At 42.9% G+C, this 14143-nt stretch overlaps 1 protein-coding gene across 2 annotated transcripts in view; it reads right to left on the bottom strand.

Moving 5' to 3' along the window:
* The window catches only part of CDH3 (cadherin 3), a 45507-nt gene that overhangs the window by 16372 nt on the left and 14992 nt on the right, over window positions 1-14143 (bottom strand). For both annotated transcript variants that reach the window (XM_036835087.1, XM_036835088.1), the window contains exons 3-5: window positions 1729-1811; window positions 388-513; window positions 3-158 (exon numbers count right to left, since the gene is read on the bottom strand). In XM_036835087.1, coding sequence (XP_036690982.1) covers window positions 3-158; window positions 388-513; window positions 1729-1811 — 365 coding nt within the window. The remainder of the gene's footprint in view (window positions 1-2; window positions 159-387; window positions 514-1728; window positions 1812-14143) is intronic.

Here is a 14143-nt window from a genome sequence, read left to right as displayed (position 1 = left end):
GCCTCATACTCGGCAATTTTCTCCCGGTCCAGTGGTTTATTCAACAGCAGCCAGCCCGTTTCCTTCTCTATGGTGAAGACACCCTCAGGGGGGCTGTCTGCCCCAGGCCCCGTGATGCTGTAGAAAATCTTGGTGCCTCTGTCTTTATTAGATTTGAGCTGGAAGCAAAAGAAATGTTAGCTGACAAAGTGACAAATATCTCATTATTGTAGCAAAGAACCCTCTGTGGGGAGGGGTGGAGAGGCACTGCCTGATTAGAAACTGCTCCCATCAGAGAGTTTCCCTCTGCGGGCCCCAGGGCTCAGCAGCAAGAAACCTCATATTCAGGCCTTCGAATGAGAGTCCCTGAAGACACCAATGACTCCCAGGGAGAAGGCACAGTCATACCTGATGCAGCTTCTGGGGGAAGGGACCCTTGCCATTCTCAGGGACAGATATTGGCGGGACCACCCAATCTCTCTTGCGTCTTCGCAAGATACGTTTGGATGGGGAGATCTTCAGTGCTTTCCTTTCCTGCAAGGAGAGAAGACCCCTTAACCCAGGTGTGCAAACAACTGGAACATACCCAACATCCTCTCACCTACAGGGGCTCAGGACAAGGATAGAGGCCCAGATGGGTTTATTGTAAAAGAAAATTTGGAAATAATCTAAGTGTTCACTTATAGAGAAGGCCCAATTAAATACACTATAATACATCCATCTAGTGGAAATTGTATACAGCTTGAAAAATGAGGAATGTCTCTCTGTGCTTACATGGAAAGATCTTTGATATATATCCATACTTAAGTGAAAAAGAACAAGGTATGGAACAGCTTAATGTAGTTTAGTATTTTATCTAACAAACACTTACATAGGGCTTAATACGTGCCAGGCACTGTTCCACCTTTTGTGTAAAAGGGTGGGAAAATAAGGCATATATTCACATCTGCTTACATACAGACAAAGTCTGGGGGATACTAGAAGCTTATAATGGTGGTTATCTGTGAGAAGGGGATAGGCAGTGTACTGATGTATTTTTCAGTGCAAAAAGAAGGTGCAGACATGTGAATAGTATGTTAGTTTTGCATAAAAGAGAACGGAAAAGTTTATTTTATACCTATATATGATGTATATAAATATATTTAATATATAGAACAAATACATAAATTAGAAGGAAAGAAACTGGTAACAGGGTTACCTGTGTCTTCTCTTGGAGGGGTAGAGAGGGCATTAGACAGATGGGGAGAAAAAAGGGAAGGTTATGCTATAACTTTAATATTTAAAATTTTGAACCATGTGGATATATTAGCTGTTCAAAAAATTAAATTAAACAAAACAAAGAAATGTGGCCAAGAGCCTCAGGTCCATCTTCCCAAAGGTTCATGAGATTGGCAGTCCTGTGTTGGGATCGCCTTCACTTGCGGTTTACCGGCATGATATGGGAAAGAAGGAAAGGGAGGTGGGACAGGGAATTCAAGGGAGGAAGGGCACTGGGCCGTTACTCACAAAGCAGCTCTGGGCCCTCCTGGCCTGACTCTGGCAGCCCCTACTGGGCAGCTGCAAGCACTACCCTGCTTAGATCGGTACCCACGCGCACAGCTATGGGCAACTGAGGTCTAACCCTGTGTCCTCTGCAGGGGTAACATGGCTCACAACAGCCACGGCAACCTCGGCCTCCTGGCCAGCAGCAAGCTGGGCATGCACAGAGAATGTCTTTCTTCTCTCCTGAAGGTAGACATGGTGTTTTACCTGGACTGTTTTGTTGTTCAGAACAGTGAAGTCATCATCAGTCAGCAGGGCCGACTCTCGCCCAGGGCACTCCATGAAAACTACTGTGGGGAAGGGAGGAAAAGAGTATTAGGAAGGAGGGGCTTCTGGAAGATACCCCATGGGAGCAAAGACCTGACAACAGCCCCCTGACTGGATCAAGGACTATTCCAAGCCACTGCAGAAGGAGACTTGGCTTACTTCCTCTGACCAGCAATGTGATCAAATATGAGTTTCAGATGGGCTTCTGACTTTGGTCTCAAGAGGGCGGATCACTTCGTGGTCTGTGGGCCGAAGAACCAAAGTCATAGATATTCAGCGACATTAGCCCCATGGAGTCTCACGAGACATAGAGTTGACCCAAGGTCATAGCTGGAGGCAGAAGATTTCAAGCATTTCCGAAGGCTATGAGTCTACATATGCGCTGTATGCATCCTGCTACACCGTCACCCACACAGATCATTCTGGATAACCTCGGGTTGTTTCAGTCTGTCATGCTCCTTCTGAATCCTCCCTGCTTGGCCGCCCTTTAAACAAGCACTCTGAGTTAATAACTACCATTCGCTAATCCAGAGACTGGGCCCATTTCATCTTTACAACTGTGCTGCCAAGGTAGGCATTAGCTCCTTTACAAAGATGAGGAAACTGAGGTTCAGAAGCCAGGTCAGCCTGACTCCAAGGCATACGCTAGAGAGTATTCACAACCAATGTTCTTACCCACCCTTCCTTGTGGCCAAAGCATGGAGTCAGGAAACCTGCCAGGGGCTACAACTGGGCCCATCGGCAACATGCCCTGTCCCAGGGGTTCCCTTAGCGCTGGCCCAGACACCAGCACTCATCAGTTTACTAGACTGCAGCACAACAAGGACCAGAGGGATAGTGCTGTGCCATGGAAAGGTCAGGGTGAGCTCTCCCAACTATCCTTTTTTGAAAAATTGTCCTTTAGTTTCAGATGATGATGACAATTGTTTTAAATAATCCTTCCCTAAAATAAGAAAGGATAACAGATGAGGGTTTTTAAACTACAAAAGTAATGTGACAGAAGCAAGAAGAACTACAGTCCTGCAGCCTGTGGAACAAAAACCACATTCACAGAAAGACAGACAAGATGAAAAGACAGAGGGCTATGTACCAGAGGAAGGAACAAGATAAAACCCCAGAAAAACAACCAAATGAAGTGGAGATAGGCAACCTTCCAGAAAAAGAACTCAGAATAATGATAGTGAAGATGATCCAGGACCTTGGAAAAAGAATGGAGGCAAAGATCGAGAAGATGCAAGAAATGTTTAACAAAGACCTAGAAGAATTCAAGAACAAACAGAGATGAACAATACAATAACTGAAATGAAAACTACACTAGAAGGAATCAATAGCAGAATAACTGAGGCAGAAGAATGGATAAGTGACCCGGAAGACAGAATGGTGGAATTCACTGCTGCGGAACAGAAAAAAGAAAAAAGAATCAAAAGAATTGAAGACAGCCTAAGAGACCTCTGGGACAACATTCAACGTGACAACATTCGCATTATAGGGGTCCCAGAAGGAGAAGAGAGAGAGAAAGGACCAGAGAAAATATTTGAAGAGATTATAGTGGAAAACTTCCTTAATATGGGAAAGGAAATAGCCACCCAAGTCCAGGAAGTGCAGCGAGTCCCATACAGGATAAACCCAAGGAGAAACACGCCAAGACACACAGCAATCAAATTGGCAAAAATTAAAGACAAAGAAAAATTATTGAAAGCAGCAAGGGAAAAACGACAAATAACATACAAGGGAACTCCCATAAGGTTAACAGCTGATTTCTCAGCAGAAACTCTACAAGCCAGAAGGGAGTGCCATGATATACTTAAAGCGATGAAAGGGAAGAACCTACAACCAAGATTACCCAGCAAGCACCTCATTCAGATTCGATGGAGAAATCAAAAGCTTTACAGACAAGCAAAAGCTAAGAGAATTCAGCACCACCAAACCAGCTCTACAACAAATGCTAAAGGAACTTCTCTAAGTGGGAAACACAAGAGAAGAAAAGGACCTACAAAAACAAACCCAAAACAATTAAGAAAATGGTCATAGGAACATACATATCGATAATTACCTTAAACGTGAATGGATTAAATGCTCCAACCAAAAGACACAGGCTTGCTGAATGGATATAAAAACAAGACCCATATATATGCTGTCTACAAGAGACCCACTTCAGACCTAGGGACACATACAGACTGAAAGTGAAGGGATGGAAAAAGATATTCCATGCAAATGGAAATCAAAAGAAAGCTGGAGTAGCAATACTCATATCAGATAAAACAGACTTTAAAATAAAGAATGTTACAAGAGACAAGGAAGGACACTACATAATGATCAAGGGATCAATCCAGGAAGAAGATATAACAATTATAAATATACATGCACCCAACACAGGAGCACCTCAATACATAAGGCAACTGCTAACAGCTATAAAAGAGGAAATTGACAGTAACACAATAATAGTGGGGGACTTTAACACCTCACTTAACACCAATGGACAGATCATCCAAAATGAAAATAAATAAGGAAACAGAAGCTTTAAATGACACAATAGACCAGATAGATTTAATTGATATTTATAGGACATTCCACCCAAAAACAGCAGATTACACTTTCTTCTCAAGTGCACACAGAACATTCTCCAGGATAGATCACATCCTGGGTCACAAATCCTCAGTAAATTTAAGAAAACTGAAATCATATCAAGCATCTTTTCTGACCACAGCGCTATGAGATTAGAAATGAATTACAGGGAAAAAAACGTAAAAAACACAAACACATGGAGGCTAAACAATATGTTACTAAATAACCAAGAGATCACTGAAGAAATCAAAGAGGAAATCAAAAAATACCTAGAGACAAATGACAATGAAAACACGACGATCCAAAACCTATGGGATGCAGCAAAAGCAGGGAGTTTATAGCTATACAAGCCTACCTCAAGAAACAAGAAAAATCTCAAATAAACAATCTAACCTTACACCTAAAGGAACTAGAGAAAGAAGAACAAACAAAACCCAAAGTTAGCAGAAGGAAAGAAAACATAAAGATCAGAGCAGAAATAAATGAAATAGAAACAAAGAAAACAATAGCAAAGATAAATAAAACTAAAAGCTGGTTCTTTGAGAAGATAAACAACAACAACAAAAAGTAATATGAACATGATGAAGTATTCAAACAGTATATAAGAGTATAACATTAAAAAGTAGAATTCCAAATAATATCCAGACTATACAATGAACTCCTAAAACTCCAGAACAACAAAAAACAAACAACCCAATTTTAAAAAAATAAATAAAAAGGCAAAGGAGTTGAAAAGACATTTCTTCAAATAAGGTATACAAATGGCCAATAAGCATATGAAAAAATGCTCAATATCATTAGTCACTAGGGAAATACAAATCAAAATCACAATGAGATACCACTTCATACCTACTAGGGTGGCAAAAAAAAAAAAAAGTAAATAACGAGTGTTGGCAAGAAGTAAAGACATAGGAACCCTCCTGCACTGGGAATGTGAAATGGTGCAGCCACTGTGAAAAACGGTTTGGTGGCTCCTCAGAAGGTAAACATAAAATTACCACATGATCCAGCAATTCTACCTTTAGGCGTATACCCAAAGGAACTGAAGTAGGATCTCAAACAGATACTTGTACACATATTTTCATAGTATCACTATTCACAATCGCCAAAAGATGGAAACAACACAAGTGTCCATCAAGAGATGAATAGATAAACACAATGTGTTCTATACATACAATGGAATATTATTCAGTCTTTAAAAGGAATAAAGTTCTGACACATGCTGCAACATGGAAGAATCTTGAAAACATTATGCTAAGTAAGATAAGCTAGTCACAAAAGGGCAAATACTGCATGAGTCCACTTATATGAGGTACCTAGAATACTCAAATTAATAGACATAGAAAGTAGAATAGAAGTTACCAGGGGCTGGAGAGAGAGGGGAATGGGTAGTTATTGTTTAATGGGTACAGAGTTTCTGTTTGGGATGATGAAAAAGTTCTGGAGACGGACTATGGTGATGGTTGCACAACAATTTGAACGTACTTAACGTCACCGAATTGTTTAAAATGGTTACAATGGTCAAATTTTATGTTATGCATATTTTACCTCAATTAAAAAAAAAGTAGAAGTCTGATGTGGGAGTGTAAAATGGGATAGTCATTTTGGAAAACTGTTGGGCAGTATTTGCTGAAGCTAAATATACACGTTCCCCAAGACCCAGCAATTTTACTTTGAGGTATAGACCCAACAAAGATACATCCACTAGGGCTTCCCTGGTGGCGCAGTGGTTGAGAATCTGCCTGCCAATGCAGGGGACACGGGTCCGAGCCCTGGTCTGGGAAGATCCCACATGCCGCGGAGCAACTAGGCCCGTGAGCCACAATTACTGAGCCTGCGCATCTGGAGCCTGTGCTCCGCAACACGAGAGGCCGCGATAGTGAGAGGCCCGCGCACCGCGATGAAGAGTGGCCCCCGCTTGCCACAACTAGAGAGAGCCCTTGCACAGAAACGAAGACCCAACACAGCCAAAATAAATAAATAAATTAAAAAAAAAAAAAGATACATCCACTAAAAGACAAGTATTATAATATTCACAGCAGCACTGTCTATGATAGCTAAAGACTGGAAATAGCCCAAATGTCCATCAAGGTAGAATGAATAGAAATATGGTGGAATATTCATATAATGAAATGAGTCAACCACAAGGACATACAACAACATGAATGAATCTTACAGACACGGTTGAGTGACAGAAGCCAGATACAAGAGAGGACACGTGTATGATTCCATTAACATGAAGTTCAAAAGCAGGTAAAACTAACTTGGGTGAAAGAACTTAAGACACTGGCCATCTTTTGGGGAGAGGGTTAGTGCATGGAGGGGAGGAAGATGGAGGGCTTAAAAGCATACAGAGCTGCCTTCAGCTCCCCAGAGCCCCAGAGCTCACACTCAGAGGCAGGTTCCTTCGTGGGAAGGCTGGAGTGTGCCCCTGAGAAAGAGAAGATTGCTTAGATACCAGCCCTGCCTCCTTGACGACATCCCCACTGAGGAGTCATGGGCTGTGACAACATGCTTGGCCGGTGGGAGGAGGGGAAAGAGGGATCTCGGCCTGAGTCAGTTCCAAAGGGTCCCAGGGGCAGGGAGATTCCCAGGGTGACCCTGCCCTTTACCTCCAGCACACAGCTTTGTACTCTCATCTTCTGAGGAATCTTGCTTTGCCTTTGGGCTAAAAAAGACCAGGAATGATATGCTGCAGAGTTTAAATCATCTTAATATAGGGCAAAAGTTAAATAATCTATGGGGCATTCACTCCATGGTTTTTTTATCCAGCTATGCAAAATGTAAGCAGAATGTAGAACTGCATATATAGTATATGTAACTATGCACAGGAAAAAATTTAAAAAAGACTGGAAGGAAATGAAGCTTCCCTGTGACTGGGGTTACCAGCTACTTATTATCTTTATTTTTCTGTAGGTCCAAGTTTTCTCTTAACGTGAATTGTGTTCCCCCCTCAAATTCATGTGTTGAAGTCCTAATACCTCAGAATGTGATTATATTTGGAAAAAGGGCCTTTAAAGAGGTGATTAAATTAAAATGAGCTTATTAGGGTGGGCCCTAATCCAGTATGACGAGTGTCCTTATAAGAGGAGGAGGAAATTTGGACACAGACAATTACAGAGAGAAGACTATGTACAGACACATGGAGAAGACAGCCATCTACAAGCTAAGGAGAGAGGCCTCAACAGAAACCAGCCCTGCTGACACCTTGATCTTGGACTTCTAGCCTCCTGAGTTGTGAGAAAATAAATTTCTGTGTTTAAGTCCCCAGTCTGTGTTCCTTTGTTTCAGCAGCCCTAGCAAACGAATACAGCAAGCACCAATCTCAAGAGTCGAGAGTCCTTTCCATCATGAATTACTATTATTAACAGCTAACATTTGTTTGTTTTTTTTAATCTGTATGAATTTTAAAAATAAATTTATTTATTTATGGCTGTATTGGGTCTTTGTTGCTGTGTGCGGATTTTCTCTAGTTGCGGCGAGCGGGGACTACTCTTCGTTGCGGTGCGCGGGCTTCTCGTTGCGGTGGCTTCTCTTGCTGTGGAGCATGGACTCTAGGCACGCGGGCTTCAGTAGTTGCGGCACACAGGCTCAGTAGTTGTGGCTCGCGGGCTCTAGAGCGCAGGCTCAGTAGTTGTGGTGCACGGGCTTAGTTGCTCCACAGCATGTGGGATCTTCCCGGACCAGGGCTCAAACCCATGTCCCCTGCCTTGGCAGGCGGATTCTTAACCACTGCGCCACCAGGGAAGCCCTAACGTTTGTATACTTTCTCATTTAATCTTCACCAAGCACCCAATAAAGTAGATTTTAACGCCCATTTTCTAAATTGGGAAAATGAGAGGTTAAATGAATTCACTGAAGTTACATAGCTAGGAAATGGAAGGGCCAGAAGTGGTACCTAGACCTGTCTAGATTGAGTTGTTTATATAATATGGTTATATTATCTTTCTGACACACCTGAGAGTTTGTTTTCTTATCTCCTCCCTAACCCCCACTACCTGTGGTCCTTCTCCATCTATTGAAATAGGAAAGATTGATTTTTAGATGCTCAGTGAGGCAGTGTGATATCTGGAGAAAAGTACTAGACTCGGGGATAATAACAGTAACTCTCTTACAGGTAGTTGTGAGGATTAAATGAGAATAAATGTAAAGAACTGACAATTAGGATGCATTATGGCCAGGTCTGCTGTTAATACTATTAATAGCGATGGAGACCCCATTCTTGTGCAGGCACTGACCTTAACTTGATGGGTGATCCTGGGAAAGACACTTGAATTCTGTGGGCCCCAGAATCAACTGTCTGCTGAAGTTTTTGTTTTGTTTTGTTTTGTCTTTTGGCCATGCCACATGGTTTGCGGGATCTTAGTTCCCCGACCAGGGATCGAACCCGCGCCCTTGGTAGTGAAAGTGTGGAGTCCTAACCACTGGACCTCCAGGGAATTCCCATGTTTGCTGAAGCTTTGAGCCTAAGGCCTGTCTTCCCTTGGTTTGAAGGGAGAGAAGCATGTTATTAAAAGATGTATTCAAGAATAGTTGGGGCTTCCAAGGTGGCGCAGTGGTTGAGAATCCGCCTGCCAATGCAGGGGATACAGGTTCGAGCCCTGGTCCAGGAAGATCCCACATGCCGCGGAGCAACTAAGCCCGTGCGTCACAACCACTCAGTCTGCGCTCTAGAGCCCACGAGCCACAACTACTGAAGCCCACGTGCCACAGCTACTGAAGCCTGTGCACCTAGAGCCCGCACTCTGCAACAAGAGAAGCCACAGCAATGAGAAGCCCGCACAACGCAACGAAGAGTAGCCCCTGCTCGCCACAACTAAAGAAAGCCTGCACCCAGCAACCAAGACCCAATGCAGCCAAAAATAAATAAATTAATTAGTTAAAAAAAATAATAATGGGACCAAAAACACTTTCTCCTTGATGTAAAAAGAAGACGAAAAGCTTAAAAGGGAATACCTAAAATCACTAGGTGATTCAGCATTGCTTAAAGCTGTGTTAAGGACACATGCAAAGGTCCCTCAAAACTCTGTTAGTTGGAACCATCAGCATGTTGATGCAGAACTTGAATTAACTTATTAGGAATTTAGGTTTTCTCATTTGGAAGATGAAAATTAGACTTCACAGAGTCATCTTGAATATCAAATAAGATAAAACCACAAAACCACAAATTTGTAAACCCCAGAACTTTATACGGACTCATACCACATGAGGAAATGGGGGTTCAGAGGTGACATGGCTTGCCCAACATCATACAGCTAGTGAGTGGAATTAGAATTAGAACTCGGGGTGGTCATATTCTAAAGTCAGGTTCTTCAACGCAGCATCCATCAAGAACTAGTAGAGGGGCTTCCCTGGTGGCGCAGTGGTTGAGAATCTGCCTGCCAATGCAGGGGACACGGGTCCGAGCCCTGGTCTGGGAAGATCCCACATGCCGCGGAGCAACTAGGCCCGTGAGCCACAACTACTGAGCCTGTGCGTCTGGAGCCTGTGCTCCGCAACAAGAGAGGCCGCGATAGTGAGAGGCCCGTGCACCGCGATGAAGAGTGGCCCCCGCTTGCCACAACTAGAGAAAGCCCTCGCACAGAAACGAAGACCCAACACAGCCAAAAATAAATAAATAAAATTAATTTAAAAAAAAAAAAAAAGAACTAGTAGAGTGTTTCCTAAGTGCCCAACATTCTTCTAAATACTAGGGATGCATCAGGGAAAAAAATGTGTATCTTCAAGTACCTTTAAGTTCTTATAGGATACTGCCTCCTGTCCAAAATCACCTTTCCACAGCTATCTATCAAACTAATCAGTAATGCGTTGATTGTAATAGCAAAAGTCCAGACAACCTAAATGTCCATCAATGACAGATTAACTTTGTGTAATGATAACATCTATACGAGAACACTACGCAGCCATAAAAAGCTGTAAAAGATAAGGAAGCCCCTATGTATTGACATGGAAAGATCTCTAAGACATATTGTTAATTAAAAAAAATATATATATGGGGACTTCCCTGGTGGTCCAGCAGTTAAGGCTCTGTGCTCCCAATGCAGGGCGCCTGGGTTTGATCCCTGGTCAAGGAACTAGATCCCACATGCCGCAACGAAGATCTCCAACGCGGCAACAAAGATCTCATGTGCTGCAACTAAAGACCCGGTGCAGCTAAATTAATTAATTAATTAATTAATTATTTAAAAAGATATGGAGAAATGTAGTCTATGATAACATTTGTATTTTAAAATAAATACTTCTGGAAGGTGACCCAAAAAACTGGGCTTATGGGTGGAGAAGCTAGTAGCTAAGGAACAGGAAAGATACTTTTTACCGTGTACCCTTCTGAATTTTGACCCACGTGAATGCATTAGCTAGCTATTCAAACATTGATAAAAAATAAAAATTAACTGTCACTTTTCGCATTCTTAAAACAGCCCTCTTCCTAAGGGAAGGTCTTCAGCTAGCAGAGGGGCTGGCCAGATAAGCCTGTCAGGTTTTTCACTTAATGAGTGCCTCTCAATGAACTCTCCAATCCTCTCCCACCAAGTTACCCAGCAGGGGGCTAATGCCTTAATCCCCCAAACTCTAAAAGCTGCCAGAAACCCAGAAACCGTCTTCCTGCTGTCCACAAAATCTGCCCACCAGGAATGTACGGTACACTTCACTACCCTGTTTGCTGGCACATTTCCATTGTTTTATGGGTCCAAACATTTGTAGCACAGTATCTGGGCTGTCCATCTATTCTTAGAAGGGACAGTGCCAACAATCAAGGAGAAGTCAGTAGTAAGGTACTTCAATTGTACGTGCCTCCCACGCAGGCTGCACATTCCAGCTGCCCCATCAGCCCTCAGCCACGTTCAGCTGGATGCAGAATACAACCAAGGGGCATGAGTCAGGCAGGCAGGAACAAGCTTCAAAGACCCACTCTGCCCGACACACCCAGCTAAGTGTTCTCTTATCCACGTCCTCAAAAAATAACCCACCAGGTAGATACTACTCCCCTATTCTGACAACTCAGGAAACAAGAGACTGCCCTGGGGTTGAAGTGCCTCAGGAAGCAGCTTCAGAGAGGAGAGCAAAGTATATGAAGCCCCACAACTTGGAAGCAGCAGGATCAGATTTCAAATCCTAAAGGCAGAGGAAGATGAGTGATGAAGAATATGGGATTTGGAGTCCAAAAGACTTGGGTTCACATCCATGTCGTGTGAACATACATACAGAAGCTGTTTTCTCATCTGGAAAATGGGAATAATACCTACCTCATAAGATTATTGGGAGGAATAAGTGGGATAATGTTCACACAGCACTGAGCACTGTGTCTGGCCCAGAGTAAGCCCTCAATACAAGCAACTTTTAGCCTACTCACAATTAACCAGGGCTTCTGACTCCAAGTCCATGCCTCTCTCTACACCATAGAGAAACCATCTCTCAGAGTGGGCATGGGGTGAGTTACAGCCATGTGCTTTACCTAAGGGCTGATGCACGGAAGGGAAAAGGGGATACACAGCACCAAAGAACATAACGGGGAGCTGGCTCAGTCTGCATCTGGAGAGGACTGTTTCGTAGGGGGTGCTCCATGGTTTACTGGGAGAGGCAGAGGATGGAGATCTCACAGCCAATCTGACCTGCCCAGGGAAACTCGCTGAGGCACCTGTAGAAACATGAGCAGTTTTCTTTGTAAGCCATGAGTCACACAGAGGCTGGTAAACGGTAAGCCCTGGGGCAGATCATTACAACTTCCTCCCAGATGCTTCTTGGCTCTACTGGCTTGTATCACTGGTTTCAAAATGAAGTTGATCCGAAACCAGGTCTCATCATTACTCACCCCCCTTCTACCGTACCTTCTCACAGCTAGTGAAGGAAGCTGATTCCCGTTCCTGACTGCAGCCTAGCTCCACAAGGCCACAAATCTTGGCCAAGTCATGGAGGCATGAATGGGCTCATGTCAAACTCTTTCTGGGACAAGTTGGTGAGCACTGACGAGCACATGGGGCAATAGTTCAGATCTTAAGGCTGAAAAACAGAGACGTAAACATAGCTCTTACTTCCACACCCACCTAAGACCTTAAAGTCATTTGACAGCTTTAAACTCAGTTTCTTCCACAGAGGTTCTGAACCATGAAGTCGATGAACCTGATGAAGATGTAGGTATTTGTACCAATATAAACTGATAGGTTTCAGCACTGAGTCTGAACATACAATTCCTACAATACTGTTGGAGAAGGGAGTTAGTAACCTGAGACAGCTTCTAGAGATTTTTTTTTTTTTATATCAGAGCTCTGTGTATCTGCACTAGATAGAAACATCCAATGGAACCAGGAGTCCCTGGCCTGTGCTCAGAGCTCCTCTCTAAAGACCATCCTGCCAAGCCTGGCCTCAGATCCTGAGCTGGCGCCACTATAAAACTTGGGCAAGAAGGGTTGAGTCCCTGGAGTACTAGAGCTGTTGAAAGAAGAAAGCTTTTTAAATAGACTTTTAAGAATTAATGGATATTAGGCTGGGAACTCATCCCAGGCCTGCTTTTAGGTTGGAATTGCCTAGACACTTCCAACTCTCAAGGAAACACCCATGAAGGTCAGAAGCTTGTCTTCTCAGCCATGACATAGAGGTGCTATGTAGTCCCAATGTCCAACCTTACTGGATGTTCTGGCAAAATAAAACCACCATCTCTCAGGGGTAAATGTCCTTCAAGTGATCAACACTTGATCACTTGACAGTTTTCCTATTGATCTTTGGGCATTTTAATGAGAAGGGAAGAGTAGTATCAGTTTGAAAGTGTTGTGGCCAAACGGCATCTTGTTGGGGAATGAGGGAGACACTGTCAAAGGTGTTTCCATTCTAGCTTGGTCTAGAGACACACCTAGCTTATAAAGTAAACAAACCTGTCCTTGTAGCTATCACTACTTTCTGTTAAGGGAGTGGGATAAGAAGGTGCAAGGGGAAAGTATGTGGCATTGCCTTGAAAGAAGATTCTGGCATTTTCCTGAGTAAAACTACCCATAGAAAAAAGTTCACTTATTAAGAAATACAAATTAAAAGGACAAGTGTTGTGAAATACTTAGGGAATGGATGCTGCTATATATTGTAAAGGGGTGGGGGAAACGTAGATCGACACAAACTTTTGGGCAATTAAGGCTTAAACAAGTCCTTCGACCCAAGAATTGTGCCAGGAAGTCATCCAAGATGTGACAAAACCATACCTGCACGGATGTTCATGACTGTTGCTTAGCGTTTAAAAAAAAAGTCTCAACAACTTAACTTTCAACAGAATACTTAATTACGTGTGCTACAGTCACTCAAATGTCTCACCTACAGCCTTAAATACTGTAAAAAAAGTATCAAGGAAAAACAGTGCTCTGCTCAGGGGGAAAAAGTCACAAAACAGCCATTTATTCATTTATTTATTTATATTGGAGTAAAATTGCTTTACAATGTTGTGTTAGTTTCTGCTGTACAATGAAGTGAATCATCTATATGTATACCTATATCCCCTCCCTCTTGGACCTCCCTCCCCACCCTTTCCCCCCATCTAGGTCATCACAGAACACCGAGCTGATCTCCCTGTGCTATACAGCAGGTTCCCACTAGCTATCTATTTTACACATGGTAGTTTATTTATGTCAAACGTAATCTCCCACTTCGTCCCACCCTCCCCTTCCCCCCGTGTCCACATGTCCATTCTCTACGTCTATGTCTCTAGTCCTGCCCTACAAATACGTTCATCTGTACCATTTTTCTAGATTCCACATATATGCATTAATATACAATATTTACAAAATAGCCACTTATAGTTTATAGCCTGAGC

The sequence above is a fragment of the Balaenoptera musculus genome, chromosome 19 (genome assembly GCF_009873245.2).
Source record: "Balaenoptera musculus isolate JJ_BM4_2016_0621 chromosome 19, mBalMus1.pri.v3, whole genome shotgun sequence".
NCBI lineage: Eukaryota > Metazoa > Chordata > Mammalia > Artiodactyla > Balaenopteridae > Balaenoptera > Balaenoptera musculus.
This window is presented reverse-complemented; position numbering and strand designations above follow the sequence as displayed.